This window comes from Pygocentrus nattereri, chromosome 15 (genome assembly GCF_015220715.1).
Source record: "Pygocentrus nattereri isolate fPygNat1 chromosome 15, fPygNat1.pri, whole genome shotgun sequence".
Lineage (NCBI taxonomy): Eukaryota > Metazoa > Chordata > Actinopteri > Characiformes > Serrasalmidae > Pygocentrus > Pygocentrus nattereri.
The window spans coordinates 7,433,320-7,455,142 of NC_051225.1; the positions used below are offsets into that span (position 1 = coordinate 7,433,320).

The following is a 21,823-nucleotide window of genomic DNA, read 5'->3' on the forward strand; positions in this document are numbered from 1 at the left end:
TTTCTGGCAAAAAAATGTATCCTAACTGTCTACCCACTGCCGAGCACTGGCTTTCCCAAGCAGCAATGCTCCCTTGGAAAAACTGATCTATGACCTACGTCGCCAAACGGATAAATTCTGGAAATTTTGGACCCCACTGTGGACTTACATAGAAAATCTTTCCTAAAATATTTTGTATGTTGGCCAGTTATGTGACATTGAATTGTGTAACTGTCAATAGTGAATAGAGTGCAAAAAAATTATTAAGATTTAATAGTATTTTTAATATATCTATTTTCAACTGAAGTGATTTATATAAGATGGCCATAAAAAAATACTGTTTAAACGAATCTGCAGCTTATGCCAGTTGAAACTGGGAATTGGACTTACACCATATCTTACTGCAACCTTAAAACTTTCCAGGTTATTAGCATTTAAACACATGGCACTTTCTGGTCATTGTGATGACCACAGTGCTATAAGCATCAAAGCACCAGCCCAAGACAAGTCAGTAGTGAGGGGCCCGAAATGCCATATGTGCAAGTTTGTGAATGTGTTACTATTTATATGAAATGAGTAGTGGACAATGGGCTAGAACAAACACATAAACACAACCACGCACACACAAAAGAGGCTGAAGTAATGAATAATGTTGGATTAGCTTGGTGAGCTAGCACAGATAGATGCACAGAGTGAAAGAGAGGCTTAGCCTCCTAGCTGCCACCTTAGAGAGAGAGAGAGAGAGAGAGAGAGGGATGGTAGTAGGGGAAATAAATAAATCCAAACAATACATAATAACACCCCCCCCCTCTCGACTGGCCGGTCTGACAAACACCTGCCTCCATTCTTCTCAGGCGAGTGTGCCTCGTGCCCTGTGACAGAGTCAATAAATCGACATACAGACGCTGCAGCAAACCTCTGGACACACTGCAGCCATAACACACACAAATACCCACACAAACGAGAGATGTCACCAGTTCTATACCTGGTATCAGCATCGGGCCGATATCTTAAAAATGATCAGTTATTAGAGGGAAAAAAAAAATCCTATCCAATCAAATACCACACACAAGACTCAGTGATGATTCTCAAAATATTTAAGTTACACTATATTTCCAAAAGTATTCGCTCATCTGACTTCACAGGCATATGAAAATGAGCGACATTCCATTCTTAATCCATAGTTTTTAATATGATGTCGGCCCACCTTTGCAGCTATAACAGCTTCAACTCTTCTGGGAAGGCTCTCCACAAGGTTTAGGAGTGTGTTTACGGGAATTTTGACCATTCTTTCAGAATCACATTTGTGAGGTCAGACACTGATGTTGGACGAGAAGACCTCGCTCTATTAGGCTGAGCTCAGGACTCTGTGCAGGCCAGTCTTGGTTCTTTCGCACCAAACTCACTCATCCATGTCTTTATGGACCTTGCTTTGTCACGTTGGAACATGTAGGGGCCGTCCATGAACTGTTCCCTCAAAGTTGGGAGCATGTCCAAAATCTCTTGGTCTACTGAAGCCTTTCACTGGAACCAAGGGGCCGAGCCCAACTCCTGAAAAACAACCCCACACCATAATCCCCCCTCCACCAAACTTTACACTTTGCACAATGCAGTCAGACAATTACCGTTCTCTTGGCAACCGCCAAACCCAGAGTCATCCATCGGATTGCCAGATGGAGAAGAGTGATTTGTCACTCCAGAGAACATGTCTCCACTGCTCTAGAGTGCAGTGGTGGCGCTTTACACCACTGCATTCGATGCTTTGCATTGTACTTGGTGATGTAAAGCTTGAATGCAGCTGCTCAGCCATGGAAACTCATTCCATGAAGCTCTCTACGCTGTTCTTGAGCTAATCTGAAGGCCACATAAAGTTTGTAGTGATCGACTCTGCAGAAAGTTGGCGACCTCTGCGCACTATGCCCCTCAGCATCCACTGACCCCTCTCTGTCATTTTACATGCTGTCGTTCCCAGTCGCTTCCACTTTGTTATAATACCTCTGACAGTTGACTGTGGAATACTTAGTAGTGAGGAAATTTCACGACTGGACTTGTTGCACAGGTGGCGTCCGATCACGGTACCATGGTGGAATACACTGAGCTCCTGAGAGCGACTCATTCTTTCACAAATGTTTGTAGAAGCAGTCTGCAGGCCTAGGTGCTTGGTTTTATAGACCTGTGGCCATGGAAGTAATTGGAAGACCTGAATTCAATTATTTGAATCGGTGAGTAAATACTTTTGGCAATATAGTGTATGTATCAAGTTTGTCACAGATTATTACGTTCCATGTCTCTTAAGACATTCCTTAAGAGAAACAGCATTAGACAAAAAGGAGATGGGGGCTACTTCTTGTGCGGATCAAAATTATAATAGTTAAGTACACCATCTAAAATGATGACCTCTGACATCATAGAACTGCAATGCAGATGTAACAACACATATAACTGATAAAGTGATAGAGCTGATAAATTGTACCAGGTGCCTTTACATGGAATTAAAGAGATTTTGAATTAAATACCTTATATGCAAAGAAACCACTGGAATTATCCAAGAATATAGTTTCTCTATATATACTAAGATTGTATGAAAATGTAAAGCTAAAGCTGTTTTGTCCTTTTTGCCCCAGCTAACCACAAACAATATACTTTGGTTCCCCAAGAAAAAAGTTATGTTGTGCCTTCTTTAAAGACCAAAATGTGAGAGACGGAGACCAGTCCTGAAGTGAAATCATTCTGAAGCGGAAATGTTTAGCACCTCACTTGAAGTCCTAGTTGTGCTGCTATATGAGTATGTGTGTGTGCTCACCTGAGGCTGCTGAGGGATATTTACAAAGCTGGGGTCTCTGGGGCCCACGCTGACAAAGCGCTGGGCGGGGGACGTGCTCGGAGTGGAGTATGCTGTAGGGGAAAAACATACACAGCGCTAACATCAGTACCACAGTAGGAGCTGCACAGGCTAGAGAGTAAACTGATGTTAGACTTTTACTGCTGCAGGGCCATGTTATACAGACACAAAGTATGTCTGATGAGATATCATGTTCATCACTGAGATTCCATTACAGATACACACACACACACACACACACACACACTAGAGCTACATAATCCCCTTTAATGCAATATAGATTTGTTTCTAACACTGTATAGCATTCTGTTATCTATAAAAACTGACAAAATTCTGGACAAAATTCTGAATTTAAGATCACTACTACTACTGTTTTTTGGTGTGAGATGTACTTCAGTCCATTTTTATATCATACAGTATCAGAAACTAAGTAAGCAAGTCTTTTTGAGATTATTTAAGAACTCAAAGTGGTTTGAGACAAGTGTATTATGATTTGTACAATGCAATCCGATGGTTATAAGCTTACATTACCTGTAAGTTACATTATCCTTGTTCCAGTGCTAAATTCAAAGACATCAAACATGTCTTTGCTGACTGACTACATTCGAAAAAAAGGGGGAAAGCTGTGTAAATTCGCAGTACTTACTTGGCGAGGTGGGGGAGTTGCCCCCTCCCTCGGCCGAGGTGGAGGGCGGTTTGGAGTCCGGCACGGGCAGCGGCACAGGTCGGGCCATGGGCGGGGGTGGTGGTGGGGGCAACATTGGGGTGGGCAAGAAAGGATTGTGAACCTTCCCCTGACTGCTCCCATTGGGCTGGAGACAGAGTGTTAGAGAGTAAAAGAAAAAGAGAAAGACAAAGAGAACCAAAGAACCAAGTTAGAGATATGAAGAGGAGAATAAAAACAGAGAGAAGTAGAATGAGAGATATAATGAAATAAGAGAACAAGAGAGAGTGAGTGTGATGGTGAGGGAGAGAAAGAGAGAAGAGAGAGAGAGAGAGAGAGAGAGAGAGAGAGAGAGAATCAAAAACACATGAAAACCACCTCATATCTCTTAGGTTATGCCCCTTACACACACACACACACACACACACACATATACACACACTTATTCCAGGCAAGATGGCACAACAACAATCTCCTAATCTCATGCACAAACCACAAATCTAACGCAGCCTGTGTGTGTGTGTGTCTGAAGCATCGGTGAGACAGTGCTCAGCAATTTTCCACTGCTCCTGGTCATAAAGAATTCTGCTGCTCTGCGCACTTTGGCGTCCATAATCTATTACCAAAGCAGCGTGCCGCCTCTATCCACAGTCAGGGCCACAGCAGAGCCCACAGCACAGAGCTGCCGGGTCATTTTCACATACACAACAGATTTATTACCACTCTACCCACCCTACACACACACACACACACACACACACACACACACACACACACACACACACACACACACACACACACACACCATACCCACCTCTCCACCCAGTTAGAGTCAGAGTCGAGTCTTGAATCTCTGGGACATTAGTCTGAGTTGAGACCCCAGTCTCAGGGGTGCTAGTTTAGTCAAGTACATAGTCTGGGGTTTGAGTCTGAGTTGAGACCCCAGTCTCAGGGGTGCTAGCTGAGTCAAGTACAAAATCTCTGGGGTTTGAGTCAGATTTGAGTCTCGAGTCTCTTGAGGTGCAAGTCAATTCTTTGGTATGTTAGTCTAAGCCAAGTCTTGAGTTTCTGGGGTGCAAGTGTGAGTCAAGCCTGTTTAATAGAGAATTTTATATTAGTCCTAGCTGTTATTAGCTGCTGATATTACACTTGAAAAGTAAACTTGTTATTAAAAAACCTTCCTGGTCTTTCATTATAGAAAAGTCTTCAGACTGAAGAACTGAAATTAAGCACAACATGCAGTAAATGCTGTGTGAAAGGCAAAACAAGCTGAAACAATGTGATAGCCAGTAGACTATAAAGCAACTACGATAGCAAGTAGGTAGCTAGCTAATCCAGCTGAAGTTTGATTAACCTCTAAAATCCAAGGCTTACTACATACTAAGGCTTACTACATACTTATTATTCCGTAACTACAGGGACTTCATTGCAAACTGATTGAGCTGTTCTTAGGTTACAGAAGTGTGCAATAAAGGCTCTGGCCATTTAAAAGGTTAAGGTTTAAAGGAATGTGATCTGTAATTCACTAAAATGTTAGATGCATAACAGTTTAGATGAATTTAGATACACTACATAAATTAATGCACTAGCTGTAGTTTGCTCTCCAAACTACAGGTTAGCTGAACCTTTAAAGTTGTTTTGCCTCTTTCCTGTAAACACTGTGCTTACTGAGTACAGAAGACTGAAGGTTTTTCTATAATAATAGGCTTGCTATGTGAATTACAGCAATGACAGCGCATGACAATGGCAAAACTGATAAAGTCACCCACATTAGTTTGAAAGGTTTTGTTCTTTTACTGCCTTAATGCTAGTGTTCTTAATTTCATCAGTTTTGTCAATGTTTTTTTTTCTCAGACTAACATTTCAGGAGCCTTAAGCCTGAATTGAACACCTTAACCCCTTACATGGACATTTTTATTATACACTTCTACGAATGGTTCAACCTGTTTCCCCTGAAGTCCCTGGAGTTACTGAATAATAAGCTTTAGTATATAATAAGCCTGGGATTTTAATGCCTTAAATAACCCCTTATAAGCTTTACTATGTAATAAGCCTGGGGTTTTAAGAGGTTAAAATCCCAGACTTAATACATACTATGGCTTATTATTCAGTAACTACAGGGACTTCAAGCTGGCTGAGCTATTCTTAGTTTATAGAAGTGTGTAATAAAACATTAACATTGGGCCTTGCTGGTGGACCCTGGCTATTTAAGGGGTTAAGGGCAAGTCCAAGTCAAACCGTGAGTCAGTTAACATGTGACACAAGTGTGACTCAATGCAGTCCCCATCTCTGCCCCATGTCCACCATATTTACACACCATCACCATTCATTTATCTTCTTTACTCACATTCATCTTTTATATACTTTTGTAATGTTTGTTTTTCCTTATGTTCTTATGTTGAATCAAAGTCATTGTCCTTGTCTGTTCACAGACCTCAGAAAAAACAGATACATACTGTTTATTGCACTTGTATATTGCCCACCCCTAGCTTTAGGTATCCTGAGGGGGCCGGTAACTGCTCTTTAATTGAGGAGAAATTCTACATAATTGAAATACCCAGAAGATTTAGTATGAGAAATGAATGGTAAGAATAATTGTGTTAATTTAAGAAAGTGCAAATAAATGTTCAGTGATTAATTCACTCATTAATTATTAATTAAACTGTGTAACAAATGGCTTATACATCGGAAGCCATTACCATTGCTAATTATGTGTGAAATGTCAATCACTCCAGGCTTTGGCCTCAAGTCATTTTGAAAAAATAAAAAAATGCAAAGCCATTCATACTGTACAGCATCAAACAGCGCTGAATTAGAGGCTACAAGCTTACAGCTGCATATATACCCTTTGGTGTGTTTGTGTATGTGTCTATGTGTCCTATACACACGCACACACACAGGTTTCAGATGAAAAGTGCAAATGAAGAGTGCGGTGCAGGAGCCCGTACTGTGTATCGATCCCGGTCTAGACACAAATATATCAACTATCCATCTGCAGACATGCAGTCAAGACTGTTTCCAGCAAGTCAGCCTTCACTGCAGAGTCTCTCTCTATCTCACTCTCTCTCTCACACACACACACACACACACACATAAACACACAGCCACACCCACACATGTGTGTGACACAAAGTCCTAGTCACAAATCAACACACATACACACAAATGCACTACAACATAAAAATTAAAGTTTCCACTTGAAACCATTGGGGTGCTTAATTGAAACTGACGCTTTTTTAGGAACCATCAATGCTTCAAGAGCGCTTTAATCCTTTAAGAATAGAAAAATTCAGTTAATTCTGCTGTTTAGCGTCTCACTGCTGTTGCTGTGTTTGATATGTAAAGAATGTGATTTAACAAAGCCGAAAATGTGTAGAAAAAAGTGCTTCCATGAACCTTTTCTCTGAACCCAATCTAAGTGAGCATCTTGCTGGTGATTTGTTCTGAGAATGGACTCTGAAGACTCAGAACTCAGAAGACTTTTGGTCAACTATGATCACGTAGAAACAGAGCTCTTTCTGTGTGCTACCGTGTTTTCTATCATTATATAAAATATACAAAAGGCTTCCTCTACCGCTGGAAGCACTGATGTTTTTCTGAGCATCTGCAAGCTCAGGACAGTTCAGATTGGTGAGCACATGTTACTGTACTGTATAATCAGAATAACAATAAATATGACTGACATGTGACTAATATACCTATACATGTGTTGCATTGTTGCAGATTGTTTTAGACAACAACAACAAAAAAAAATCTTTGTTAGATCATGGTCTTCACACTTAAATAATGCAGCAACAGCACCAGCAGAAAAAAAACTGCCACACATTGCGTTGGCCTTAAAGGGTTGAGAACAGCATTTATCACACATATTTAACATGAAGATGTTCCCAAATTTAAGTGCTAATTTTAATGCCTATTTTGCCATATGTAAATATCAGTGGCAAAGTATAAAAACCTTATACTTCAGGAAACAGTAGAAACAGCCTTGGTAAAATATTATGCCAGATAAAAAGTCTCCTATTGAATTTATACATGATGTATATTTGTTTTTAAATGCACTTAAGCATCAAATGTAAAAGTACTATTTAATTATTAGGCATTTGCTTACGTAGATAGCCTTCAAATAACTGTTGACATTTTTTTATGTTTTACATGTATTTTTATACATTACTGACTGCAATCCCCATTTTCCAAACGAGACAGTAAAGTTGAGTTGAATTAAGTTGAGTAATCATAAAACAGTTGTTTCTAATCAAACTAATCAAAAATAACAAACCCGACACACAGACAAACTAAGCACTTGCACAATTAACAAATTAACAAAAAAGCACAAAAAACACAGTTGTGAGGAACACATATGCATATAAATGGCCAGAAGGAACACAAGTGACACTTTGGGGGGGAAGTATGTATGTAAAATGCTCCTTACGTTCAGGAAGCCCACCTGTCCAGCTTGCTGACCACTGTCAGGGCAAACAAGTTGGACAAACTCCTTGAGCGTCTCCTGCGGGTGGTAGCGGATGGCAGGGTGGGAGAAGTAGGAGCCAGGCTGCTGGATGATTGGCGACGTCGGGAAATGAAGACTTGACGGCGTGGCGTGAGGACTCGCTGGAGAGAGAGAGGATGGAGGGAGAAAGAGAGAGAGAGACATTAGAAAGGAGGGAGGGGGTAACGGGATAGATCCACGAGGGTTAACTCCACACTGAAAAAAGTGACACTTTAAACATACTTGATTCAAATTTGTCCATCATCTCCACATGAATAAAATGCATCAGTCAGCCATGGGCTATATGATGATATGTTATCATTATTGTGAGAAATTACACCATAATAAGCTTTTCTGAGTATTTCCTATGTATCGTCAGTATTTTTACATCACTGAACAACTGCATGGATAAGAAAACAACAACAGTTATTGTGCAGTAATGGTATAAATTGTTTAATAATGAGGAGCTGATTGTATTTTTTTCTTTATTCATATGTCTTGTTTATTCATTTAGTTTTAGAACTTCCTCCTTTCCCTACTTGTATGCAGGACATGTACGTGTTATATTTAAGCCACATCGCCCACCCTTAACACTGATTTGGTTTTGTCTCCCAGTTTATTTACTTTTGGCAATAACTACCAGTGCAGTATATTTTATTTATGTGGAAATGATGTACACATTTGTGTCAAGTCAATTCAATTCATCATTTTTTCAGTCTATGAGATCGGGTTGCAGATGCACACAGACTATGGAAAAGTGAGACAATACAAGGATCAGGATACATGCAGATGGGACACGCAGTGAGGTAAAGCTGTTTTCGCAGCCTAACTGGCTGTACATACACTCTCAACACACACAGATATGAGGTGACAAAGTGAGCGGCTGCTGTCATACATACACATGGATCGATATTTGCACACCCTGTTGAGCCAGTGACAGACACGCACACTTTTTGGTTGGTACTCTTACATGCACAGAAGCCCTTCACGCACCTGCTCATAACAATGACAACATGCTCCACGCAACTACATCATTTATGTCAACAGCACTCAAAACATCAACGCTGCTAATTCAGCTCAGTGAAGCAATGGCACATATCAACACAGCTCCAGGGAACGGTAACTGAGTGTACTGAGCAAACACTCACACTCCAAATCCAGACACACAACAAGATAAATACTTCATAAACCAACTTGCATTTTTGTTGTTGTTTACCCTTTTACCATGTAGTGCTGCTACAACTAACATAAATGATCACATCACTAATGGTTTCTATAATTTTGACAAGTTATCAAGTAATAAGAGTTTTATAAATCTGCATAGTTCACTTGCTGAGATGCCAACAAAGTATCATACTGTCTTTACAATGATGACAGAAACAAGGAACCGCAATGTCTACAATGCAAATACAGCCATATATAAAGGTGAAATTAGGATTAGATTATCTCAAAACTGCACAGACTTCAGACAACATGTTCAAAGCATTTTGTGTATAATACTGTGTCAATTTGGAACACCACTGTGTCAATTCCCACTTTTGCATCAACCAACTCTGAATGACGTAGCGACTTAAAGATGCAGATATTTTGAAAGTGGGGTAGAGTACTCCATTTAAAATAACAAACAATAAAAGCACTTTACTCGCAAAATATAAACAACATAAGCCTATAAAAACATAAAATATAAAAATAAGACAGTAAGAGACTGGTAGGTCTCAAAACATTGCCAATTAATTAATTAATTGACTCAGAAGGTAAATTTTTGATTTTGTTTTAAAGTGTAATGGAGTAATTGTGACAGCCTCAAAAGAAACAAAATGGCACTTAAGTATTATGAAGAGATGACAGTGATGACCCAGTGTGCGCCCACACCTTTCGTGGTTGGAGCGTGGAGGAGACTGACAGGCCTTTAATGGATCGAGGCTTATCAAGTATTTAATTGTAACCGGCACAATCTAATTAGGCGGCTCTTAATAGAGGTAATATTCGGTTATTGGTTATTAGTATAATGCCCAGGACGTGCGCAGCGCTGCCTCTTTAAGCCTGTGATGTATTGCAGCGGAGTTAATAAGACTCTGCACTCTCTCCCTCCTCCAGTCTCACTCTCTCTCTCGCATTGGAGATGGTAAGCTGATACTACATAAACATTGTTAAAGCCACAGCTCCCTGCTGCAGTAATTCACTTAGCTTTGGCCTTGATTTATGGTTCTGTCAATAGAGGGTGACTGGAAACTCTGGGTGCTGGGGCTGAGATGTAGCCATTGTATTTACAGTAATAATAGAATGGATTGCTTTTTTCCCTGCCCTTCTTTGCATTGGGTGACGCTGCGTTTAGGTCTTTCGTTCTTTTTTTTTTTTTTTTGTGACGTCTTTTGGGGCAAAAGTGAGGAATGTGAACCTTAAGACAGAGGAGGGGAAGGAGAGACAGGGAGCGCACATACACGCAACTTAGCCATCCTCTCCTCTATTGAATTAGTCCTGCATGCTGAGGCAACACTGCAGTGGCTGCTGCTGGAGACACACACCGACTGACCCCCAGTAAGACACACCCTTTCACAGGGCTGAGTCAGTCACTGCACACATGCACACACCTATTCACTACCCTACCCTAGGGTGATCTCTGCTTTTTGCACAGTATTACACATACGAACAAGCACTAACACACCAATTCTCATTTAAACTGTTTATTCCATAGACTTTATTCAGAACTGGACAGGACAGAGACAAAGCACTAGATCCAAGATCAAACCAGACCAGAATGTTGAAAGCCTATGTTAAGTAGCTTTTTTTCCCACTGGATCTCAATCCATAATCCATCCGTTCACTTAATGAAACAGCGAAGCCGCATATGGTTCCCCCTCCATTATTCTAAGAAGTGGGTCCAACTGGCACCGGTGCATTTATCTGGAGGCAACATGTCCAGACTGGATCACTTCACAGTCTTTTCCTGCGCCAAACAAAACAATTCGTCAAAATGTTCACCCTTCAGAGGTTAAACTCTTACCTGCTCTGTAATTTAAAATGTTACTGGACAGAACTCTGCCAATTCATGGGTGCTTTTAAAGCCCAAAAATTCTCACTTTACTCCTAGCCAGCTCACCAGCTATGCCAAGCAAAGGCCAAAAACTGCAAAAGACCTCTCATGTCAATTATGCAAATGGACTCAGTCAGTTAGCATGCCTAAGGAAAAAAAAAACACTTTTTTCCCCACAAGTCGATGGAAATGTTCTGGAATGACTGCCAATTACTCAAATGGCTTGCTCACATGTCATATCCTTATTCACTTAATGATGGATATTTGGATGCAAATCAGCAAGTAAACAAAATTTGACCATGTTTTACGTTGTCAGGGCGGCCAGACAAAATAATTCCACAGAGGCTTTCTAAGCTCGTCTGGGTGCTCTCAACGAAGCTGAGGAGAAATAAAAGGGGAAACCCCCATCCTCCATGTTGAAAAGCCTGTGAGAGAGCAGACATGAGAAAGGGCGGGGAGGGATAAGGCTAATACCAGAACACACGGCTACAAGAGGGATAATAAAGCCTGGGAGACAAGCAGTGTGTCTTAACTGCAGACAACAGGAGAGCAGGGGGGAGGCCCCAGGAGAGAAAACTGAGGCTGGAGCTTCACTTCCCCGCCTTTCAGCTTCTACTGACCAGCGGGACACTCCTCAGGAGCGTGGCGCCACCATGTACGAGAGGCCCTAATGCAGCTTCAAACGACAGGCCGACAGACAGAGAGAAAGCGGGAGAGAGAGAGAGAAAAAGAGAGAAGTAGAGAGAAAGAGAGACTGCGGCTTCTAATGTGTCTGCATCTCTGGGCTCTGTGGAGGAGTTTAAAAGGTTAAAGTCGAGCTGTGTCCTCACATTCTTTCACTCACTTAACTTTCCCCAAAAGAATCAACATGACAGTGAGCAAATTGTCACTGTCTTATGGAAAGCTTGGAACTAAAGTTTTTTTCAATCATTTAAAAACTTCAGTTACCCCATTTCATATTGAATGGGGCAACAGAAATGGTCCAAACAATCTAAACTGCAGACTGAAACCAATGTGTAAGTTATGCAGATATGAGTAAGCTATGTAGTTATGAACTTGTACAGTGTTGGCCCATTTAAAAACTGTTTATGGGGTTAAGGAATTTATCATATAATCACTGTAAACATCAATGAATATTTGCATTATTCCCATGATAAAATCCCACGCTGACTACATCCTAAAGCTTGTTGATTACAATGCAGACTAGCTGAGTTAATCTTAAATTAAATAACTGTGTAATAAAAGTTTGAACCTGTCGGACGGTCCTGGACATTTAAGGAGTTTAGAGATTCATAGATCTCTCTCTCTCTCTCTCTCTCTCTCTCTCTCTCTGTACTGGGTGGCCCTGTAGTGAATCTGAGGGGGGTCCTGCTTGACCCATATCTGAGAGAGTAAATATGAGAATGATAATGGTGTTCTGAATGAAGGCGGAGCTCCAGCAGCTGTGACCGCGAGCGGCTTCCTCTGTAGCCATTGTGGTGGCGCCCGCGCACAGACCAGAGAGAAAGAGGCTCCAGATTAGTTCCACTTTACAAATCGCATTGGTTCACTGATCTTTCTTTTCTCTTTTTTTCTTCCAGACTTTCTTTCTTCCTCACTTTCCCCATTTTGCTGCCAACTTTTCTTGAAGAAGATATACAATACCGGCGGTGGATTATTGAAATAATAACCAAAGTGATAAAAAAAAGAAAAAAAGATTCTTTATTTCATCGCTGCATTAGCAACAGGTTCCTCGCTGGGCGGTTTGAATAACACTGAAAGGGAGGGGACAGCCAGTGTTACAAAGTCACACAAGGATAACCGAGAGAGAGGACAGATTTAGACGGTTTTAAATATTTTGCAATGATTTAAGAAAATTAAGGTGCTGCGAGGCTGTTTTTTGGGGGTGGGTAGGGTCTGGGGCTGTTGGGGCTGAGTTTGGAGCTGAACTAAGCTAGCTAATCTGACCATGGTGTAAATCTCACCATATTTCTCCTTCGTGGCTTTGCAGAGTGGGAGAGGGGGGAGATTTCAGCTAACCTGTTAGCTGTTCAAAAAAACCCTGCTTTTTACATAGACTAATTCACACATAATTCACACATTCACACCCGTGACATGTCACTACCAATATAAAATATACACACACAAAGTCCAAAATCTGACAGGAGTAGGCTATCTTTTACTTAAAACATAAGCCTCTCACCAGGCTTTCTGATTTATCTTAGCCCTTTTAGGTCAACATGTCATTGAATATGAAGTATTTAATCTCTGGACTTAAATCCAGTATTTATTCAGCAGATGGACGGCATTGACGGGGGCAGTAAAGGTTCTCTGAGACTGAGGGAAAAGTGTTTGCCAGCATCAAGCTAAAGCATCTCATTTTATTCTAGGAAACATCATGTGCAATGCAGTTATGGACAGAAAATTCATCTGTGTTGGATGTTCTGAAATGTTTCATAGCCTAATGCATATGTCTGCTTGACCTCAGGTCTGAATGGTGGCCAAAGGGAGAAAATGTGCTGCAAATATGTGGTGAAGAAACCATAAAGCAGCCAAGTTTCATAAAAATAAATGTGAGGCTGAGTTTTTTCTCCTCGCATAATTCTTAAAGAGGGAGCAGGTGTGTGTGTGTACAGCAGGTACAGTTGTGTGTGTGCATAACTAAGTGTATGTATAAAAACCTACGCTTACAAAACAGCCCTGATCCTACTTACACATCAATAAAGCGCTGACCTTAACGAGAGTGAATATGAACTCTCGTATCAGTCACAACTAGAGTCAAACTCCTGTCAAAAATGCCATTAAGTACAAGTTAGGCTCAATATTTAAAAGATACAGAGAAAATAGGACTCCTGAAAACAAGACCGAATAGACAACCATTAGATAAATAGTATTTAAAGATAAACTGTACTTTATCCATGAGACACAGGAGAAAACAAGCTATACTCCAGTTTCAGATCTGTTCATTCTTCCATTGTGACAAGAAGGCTTACCACTATGGGTCTGAAAGAATGTGTAGCTGTCAAGAAGCTGTTGCTGAGAAAAGGAAATGGATAAAACAGAAGAACATTTGCAAATCAAGCTGCTGGTGTTCCCAGAACAATGAACTGATAACCCCAGAGTCCAGACCTCAACAACTGATACTACATAAAAAGTCATACTATGTTTAGTTGTGGAAAATTCTGTATAAGTTTATGTTTTCTGTTTTTTTTTCTTGACACTGGAAAAAAGAACTTTTTGACTGGAACTAAAATAAATGAATGATGATCTCTGACTGGTGCTATATATACACTTTGTATAATCTGTATAAATAATAATATGTACAATATACGTGTGTGTGTGTGTGTGTGTGTGTGTGTGTGTGTATATATATATATATATATATATATATATATATATATATATATATATATATATATATATATATATACACACACATACATACATACACACGCATGTAATAGGGACTTATTTTTTTATGTATTTTTTTACAAACAGGTTTAGTTTTTCAAAACCGAAGCACTTTACAAAGTCAGCAATATCTTGTTGGTCTTGTTCTTGACATTCTACAAAACTCAAGACAATTTTGTCCTGAAAACACACACATGCCCAAATACACAGGGCACATATAACACATTCCGATGTATTTGTCTACAACCGCTTAAGATGGGCAAGCCACTAAAAGATTGAAAGAGTGTTGGAAAGTCATTGTTAGGATTAGGAAAGTGTTTCTCCCACTCTCTAGCTCTCTCCTCCTTTCTCTCTCTCAAACCATACACACACATAAACACTCACACAGCCTCCAAGCCTGAGCAGACCAGCCCTGCTGTGCACTGGACCAGCCTCAGAGGAGAGAGTCCCCCACATGTTTAAGCCATACTGACTGGAGGGGGTACACTTTAGGGTGAGGAGCTGTGGGAGGGGGCAGAAGGAGGAGGAAAAAGACGTGCTTTTTTGGGTGGGTTTAGGGGCTCTGGAAGGGGCTTTAGGGTGGTGCTGGCAGGGTTTGGGTTTGGAGGGGGGACCTCACCTCTGGGTCCTGTTATGACTGGCCGATGATGGTGTGTGAATGCCGTTCGAGGGGAGTTGGTCTGCGAAGGCACAGGGCTGCTGAAACCAGACTTCTCTGACTTCTTTAATGTGGTGGGCGATGGCATTCCTGGCAAGAATGATCGATAAGCGCAGTTTTAATAAGGCAAATGGCATGAAGACACAGGCTGGCGCACAGGTGTGAGTTCGGCAGAGAGTGCAGGAGATGTGTGTGTCTATATGATGTGTATGTCTGAAGGTGGAAGGAGAGGAGGACAGCGGGAGGGCACACAGCACCCAATGAGTCAGGTGACAAGGAAACATCATACCTGACATTCACTGTTAGAACATGTTTCATAAATTTTTGAATACATCAGATATCTTTAGTGTCCTGTATCAAATGTATTTGCTAAGTGGATTTATGTTTGCTGAGACTCTTGCGGCTTGCATCGTGATAAGACACTGTCCATATGCATTTACAGGTGCTAATCTGTAAACTGATGGTGTTGTTCATCTCCTTATACTTGTTTTGTGCACACACCCAACATGCAATGCATTAGTCATTGCAGATGGGAGGTGTCTCACAGCGTTTCACCCCATAAAATCCTAGGCTTATGACATCCTAAGATCTGTTATTCACAGAGATAGACGAAGTAAACAAATCATGTACTTGAGTTAAAGTAGAGATACCCAAGGTAAAATATTCCTCCAGTAAAAGTAGAAGTCCTTACTCTAGACCTCCACTTGAGTAAAAGTACACAAGTATTTGCCTTCAAATGTACTTAAGTATCAAAAGTAAAAGTACTAAAGGAGTAATTCTGGCTCTGATGTCCTGTTATCATTTTTATAACCAGACTGGCTTCATGAACTCATTTCAGGTGAAAATCCTCCAGCGTCTCTCTTGGTAAACCAGTCTTTTAATAGAACGTCATTAATTAGTGACGCTGATGTCTATTAAAATGATCATAAGCACAAAACAGTTTCCATCAGGGAGAACCGAGTGGCTCTGAAATCCCTTTTTACAAACAAGCAAAGTTTCAGTCTAAAATTTATTTACAACTTAGTTCCAAGTTGAATAAAAACTGGCTTTAAACTCAGGATCACATTAAGCTTTCCTTTACTGTGTTGATCTGTAGGTCTCTGTTCATAAACATAAACTAACCAAAACTAATTTACTATAAAATGAAAGTGTTTGTATGAATTCAGAAAACAAGAAACGTGCCAGTCACGACTGCATGTGTGGACATATTTCTATATTGTGGTCTATTTAGACAAAGTTAGGTTAGTTCATCATTTAGGTCGACGCATGTACTCCCAAAATTTGATGCTGCTGTGCTGACCTTGAACCGTGTGCTGCACTGGGTCGGTATGACCAGCAGGTCAAAACAAGCTCAGAACAAAGTGACCGCTGGGCCCTGATTGGTGCTCTTGCTTTGCACTTCTTTTGTTTTGACATGTTACGTTTTTATACACACAGAAACCAAAAGGAACGACAGATTTCTCAAAATGTAGTGGAGTAAAAAGTGAGATATTTGACTCTGAAATGTAGTGGAGTGAAAGTAAAAAGTCGCCCAAAATGGAAAAACTTAAGTACAGATACACGAAAAAACTACTTAAGTACAGTAACGAATTACATTTACTTAGTTACTGTCCACCACTGGTTATTCAGTAACTACAGGGACTTCAATGAGAACTGGTGGAGTCATTGTTAGGTTATAGAATTGTGTAATAAAACGTGGGGACTGCCAGAGGGCACTGACCTTTTAAAGGGGTTAACAAATGAGGTGAACATGAACATGAAGTGGCCAAATATAGCAAGCAAAACACATCTTGCTCATTTAAAACTACCGGAAATAAGCACATCAGTCTGCAAAAAAACTTGGAAAAACATAAGCCCCCTTCATAGACTACATGCACTATGATGCAATATACTGGGAGGATGATTGTGGCCTGGAGAAATGAATTTATTTACACTCAGCTAAAATGCATCTCAGACAACATCCTCAAATGATTTGAGTGAGCTGATTTAAATCTATTTTAAATGCATCTTGGATGCATTTACACCTGCAATTTTTATATCAGATGGCTTATTCCTATCTGGAAGTAATACCTATACTCAAGAGGCAAGAAATGACTGACTGCACACAGATTCTGAGTGGTCTTAGGAAAAGATACTGTCATTTCATATTATAGATACTTTAAAGATATTTTTGAATGCTTTTTAATTGGGTTCTACTGCTTTCACTGCTTGATACTGTCAAAGTTTGCATATTAAAGTTTGCTCTAATAAACGTTAACATGTGAATCTGTACACTTTGGGTAATGTTAAGAGCCTATGAGCAGTGTGTATGAATCCATATAAAACTACAAACTACTTATTATTTGAGGATATGATATTGCATATGTGAAGTTATGAGTAAAATTTTGCTTACAAATACAGGAAAATAGAAAAACAAAAAAACTACTGATGAGCTGATTTTATTGTCAAAATATAAGATATATGTACAGGTTGGAAGAACGATGGAAAGAGTGAGAGATGGTAGAAAGTGAACATATGAGCATTAGAGGGTCAGCAGCAAAGTGCATAGCATTCACCTTCACAGCCCCATCAACTGCTGTTATGGCAGAGATTAAGGGAAGCAGCAGTTCAAATGCACTGGTTGCTAGCTCAGAATGGGGCAAGTCAGTTAGTACATGCATGATGTTGGTTCATTTTCCCCCTAATGACTCAATTCAGTCTCCTCATGGCATCTCATTCTGAGATTCTAAATGGACAGAAATGAAGAGATATGTAACTCATTCTGCACTTTTATGATGCATCGATCTTAAGGCGGTGAATCAGCTGCATTGGTTTCATAATTATATAATAGATTATAACAATATTCCGTACAGAATGTGCTAACTGTTGGGCAAAAATTCTCTGGCTATTTTTTTTGTATTTGCTGTACTGTGTTTTTTTGTTGCATATATTCTCTACTAACTCCGCTATTCACATTTATCTATTCAGGGTAAAATAATCAAAGTGATTCAAATTGTGGTGAAACATGAGATTTCATGATGCACTGAACAATTTTCTAAAGCACTGTAATCAAACATAATCACTGTAAGATTAGAGAATTACACCTCTACTAAGTACAGCTCCAATTAGTGACCAATGTGAGCTTACTAGCCCCTTTACTAACAAATGTATTTCTCCAGATGGATGGGGATGGGCCAGAACAGTAGCACTGCTTTAATTTCTCTCTCTGCTCTCCACTCAGAAGCCTTCAGAACATGGTCATATGGACTCTGGCAAATGACTTTAGCCAGCACAATTCAATCATCTGTGGATAAAGCTGTTGTAATGGTTTTAGCCCCCTGCCCACGCTCTCCCACCTGGCCACACAAGCCGATAGGGCATTCCTGAGGAAGACGAACCACGAGCCAAGCTCAGCGGCCCACACTGCTACAGGGTGGCTTTTCTTGTCCAGTGATCAGACCTAAGCGATTTAAAGAATAGTCCAGTGTTTTTCACCAAGAAAACACAGTTTTCAGTTCACAGAGCCTTTGAAACCTCTGTGTTCTTTGTTGTTGAAATGCATGCTTCCAAAGCAAGATATGGTACAAAAATTCACAGGCTTCTACAGGTGGTGTTCCACGCAAGACAGCAAAACTTGCTTTAGAAACTCCACAAATACTAGACTAATGTAACAATGCAATATTGTCCAACAACTGTGCTACTGCTTGTATCTTCTAGTAAGACCAGATAAGCAGCACACATATAATTTTACACCTTGAATCAGACTATTTTACTGCTGTGCATTCAACTGAATGTTGTGGGTTGTGATGTGCTTCTGTATGTAAGGGTTTGTCATTTCTCTCTCAGGCAGAGAAACATAGATAAGTGAAGCTCATATAGGCAGAATGCTAGGTAGCATGCTAAAAGGGAAATAATGATTTCATGTTAAACATTGTGGGCAATATACTCAATAATCATTTATAATTCTTGAGGACAATTCTTAGACTGTTTTAAGCTTGCAGCTGAAGAAGATCATTTAGAAGCTGAAGCTTGATGCAGTTTTACACCCTGTGAAGACCATGTATGCTTATTTCACAAGCATGCATTTCACAAAAAAAACAATCAACCTTGTTTTAAAAAAAATTGGCGATCGCAGATTCCTTAACCCTTCAGACAGAGAAAATGAGAAAGAAAGACAGAAAGACATCCTTTCCCAGTATTAATAACCATCAGAGAATGAAAGAGAAGGTGGAGAAGTCATGTGTGTTGTTGGCATCACCAAGCCCATGTGGATTGGTGATATTAGACAATATGTGTAGTGTAAGCTAATGATAATCAACAGGGAGGGACAAGTGAGACTGAGTGGGTTGAGGGCCGTGGAGAAGCATTATCTCACACGACAGAGTGGCAATTTTAAATGTTTAAGGGTACAAAGGAAAGGTAAAAAGCAACCGTCATCTCGTAGTCACTCATTCTCTCTCTCTCTCTCTCTCTCTCTCTCTCTCTCTCTCTCTCTCTCTCTCTCTCTCTCTCACTCACTCGTATACACACACATATACACTTTCTAAAAGAGGGGTACAAAGGGGGTACACTGTCAAACTACTCACTTGCTGGTTAACTTGCAACTGCTACCCATTTTTTTATTATTTTAAATGAAAATGAAATTAAAAAGGCTTGAAACAAAGGTGCTAATGAAAACATTTCCCTTGCTCTATACTGTAGGGTTAGGGTTATATGTTTTATGTTTTTTTTACTGGATTAATAACAATGTTTCAACTCTGATACACTGTAATTCATGGTGAAAATCATTTATATAGTATCTGATTGTCTGAGGTGGGAAAATAACATTTTCTGAAGGTTATGCACTTTGATTAACATTTCTTTTTCATTTTTAAATGAACTTTATTCATGGAAAGTGCTATGTAACTATCTACATGTAATACATCCCATATATATTAATTTTCTAAGTCTATCCATAACCCTCACCTTAACCTCGGGAACCAGAAACAAATGTTTTTAGAAAATGACACGTGGAAAGCATTTAACAAAGTTTGCAATTGGGATGCACCAATATAAGAATTGTGAGCCGAAGCCTCTATCCATATTTTTCATGTACAGATCTGTTAACATCATAAGTATCTGATGAGTTTTACGTGGGTTAACTTCACAGAGAAATGGAACGCTTTTTTGTATGGGGTTACATAGCAAATAAAACAAAGTATGATACATGTAATCAAATATTTGTTAGAAATATTAATAAAATATAAACAACTGCTGGTGTTTTTGAGTAAATATCTGCCAATACTGATATAATTCTGAAATAATTATGCATCAAGCATAATTCTGAAATCATTGTGCACACCTGCTTGTTAGCCAGGACTTAGCCCTGAGGTTAGCCCTGATTTTTCTATGGTTTCCTGCAAAGCCAAAACACACACACACACACACACACACACACACACACACACACACACACACACACACACACATTCCAAGTTTGAGAGGATCAAGGAAGCAAACTGAGACAAAGCTGAACTCTGAGGTTACTTATAGCTACCACACCATCTATTTATCACATTTACTCATACAGAGAGAGCCATGAGCAATTTAGCTCTTATCTAACACACACACACACACACACACACACACACACACACACATACATACACACTCTGATTCAGTTCTTATACAGTCATGAAGTTCCCTCCTATTTGTTGTGGCTGTTTGGTAAGCTTTGTTTACAGCTGTTGGAGAAGTTCAGGCTAAAATGACTTGTGCCTGATCACACTACAGTGCCCACACACATACACGCTAACCTGCAGATGCTCCCACTTGTCAGCTTTTCCACTTATTTGTCTATAATGTTTCTGTGAAATTCCTATATTTTAGTTATATTTTAGGTTGGCTTAAAGATGTTGGGGTTTAGGCCACACACATTCCACAGATGTCTCTATCTTACAGTTTTTTTTTCCCTGTCTGTTGTCATATCGCTTTACACTACAGCATATTTTAGCCCCTACATCCATTCTGACCCAGGAATTAAACAGGAAAGGGTTAAGTGTGAAAGCAAGCCAGACTCAAAATTCCAGTGAAGTTCACACAGCAGGTTTTTAAGAAAAGTTATGGGAATGTATTTTGTTCATGATTCAGGAATGAAGCTGCTGTTGGTTATTCATGCAGAGAACATCACCTCCTGTTTACTGTAATTTTCACAGCATTTATGAAAGCATCCATTATAGTAAAATACTACTTAAAGGCTGTATTTGTGAATGATATGAAACCCGAACCTTTGTTGGTGAATTTTTCACTCTGAAAGGGGTTTTAGTTATGCACAATCCTTAAAGAACAGGTAAACTGTCTGCTATTGTGCTGCTGTTTTACAGCATTCACTTGTAGGTGTGTGGCAGTAACCCCTTAAACCAAAGGTGTCCAAAATACGGCCCCAGAGCCAAATGTGGCCTGCAGAATGATTTTAATTGGCCATTCGGCCATACGTTACAATTGATACTTTTACTTGACAGTAAAGGCACTGCTGTAATCTACAATTAATTTACAATTAACCTGCAAATTAATTTACTGAATGCTGTTTAGTCACAAGCACATACAAACAGTACAGCTGCCAGTGACAACCAGCAATTTCAAGAGCGATGGAATACTTTTTAACAAACATGTGCCTCATATGTCAAGAGACTGCAATGAATTTAATATTAAAAGAATTAGGAAACGTAAAATGGACACCACAATAAATATTCAAGGGAAAAGGCTGAAAAACTAAAGCAGCTTTGGTGAACGTTTAAAATAATTTATGAATA

General features: G+C 39.8%; 1 protein-coding gene across 12 annotated transcripts in view; it reads right to left on the minus strand.

Annotated features, from left to right (window-relative positions):
* nfia (nuclear factor I/A) overlaps nt 1-21,823 on the minus strand; it is a 185,304-nt gene that overhangs the window by 21,134 nt on the left and 142,347 nt on the right. For 5 of the 12 annotated variants that reach the window (XM_017701308.2, XM_017701310.2, XM_017701313.2 and 2 more), the window contains 4 exons: nt 15,015-15,143; nt 7,915-8,093; nt 3,468-3,633; nt 2,783-2,874 (listed from right to left, as the gene is read on the minus strand). In XM_017701308.2, coding sequence (XP_017556797.1) covers nt 2,783-2,874; nt 3,468-3,633; nt 7,915-8,093; nt 15,015-15,143 — 566 coding nt within the window. The remainder of the gene's footprint in view (nt 1-2,782; nt 2,875-3,467; nt 3,634-7,914; nt 8,094-15,014; nt 15,144-21,823) is intronic. The other 7 variants (XM_017701315.2, XM_017701316.2, XM_037545330.1 and 4 more) reach the window with 2 other exon arrangements.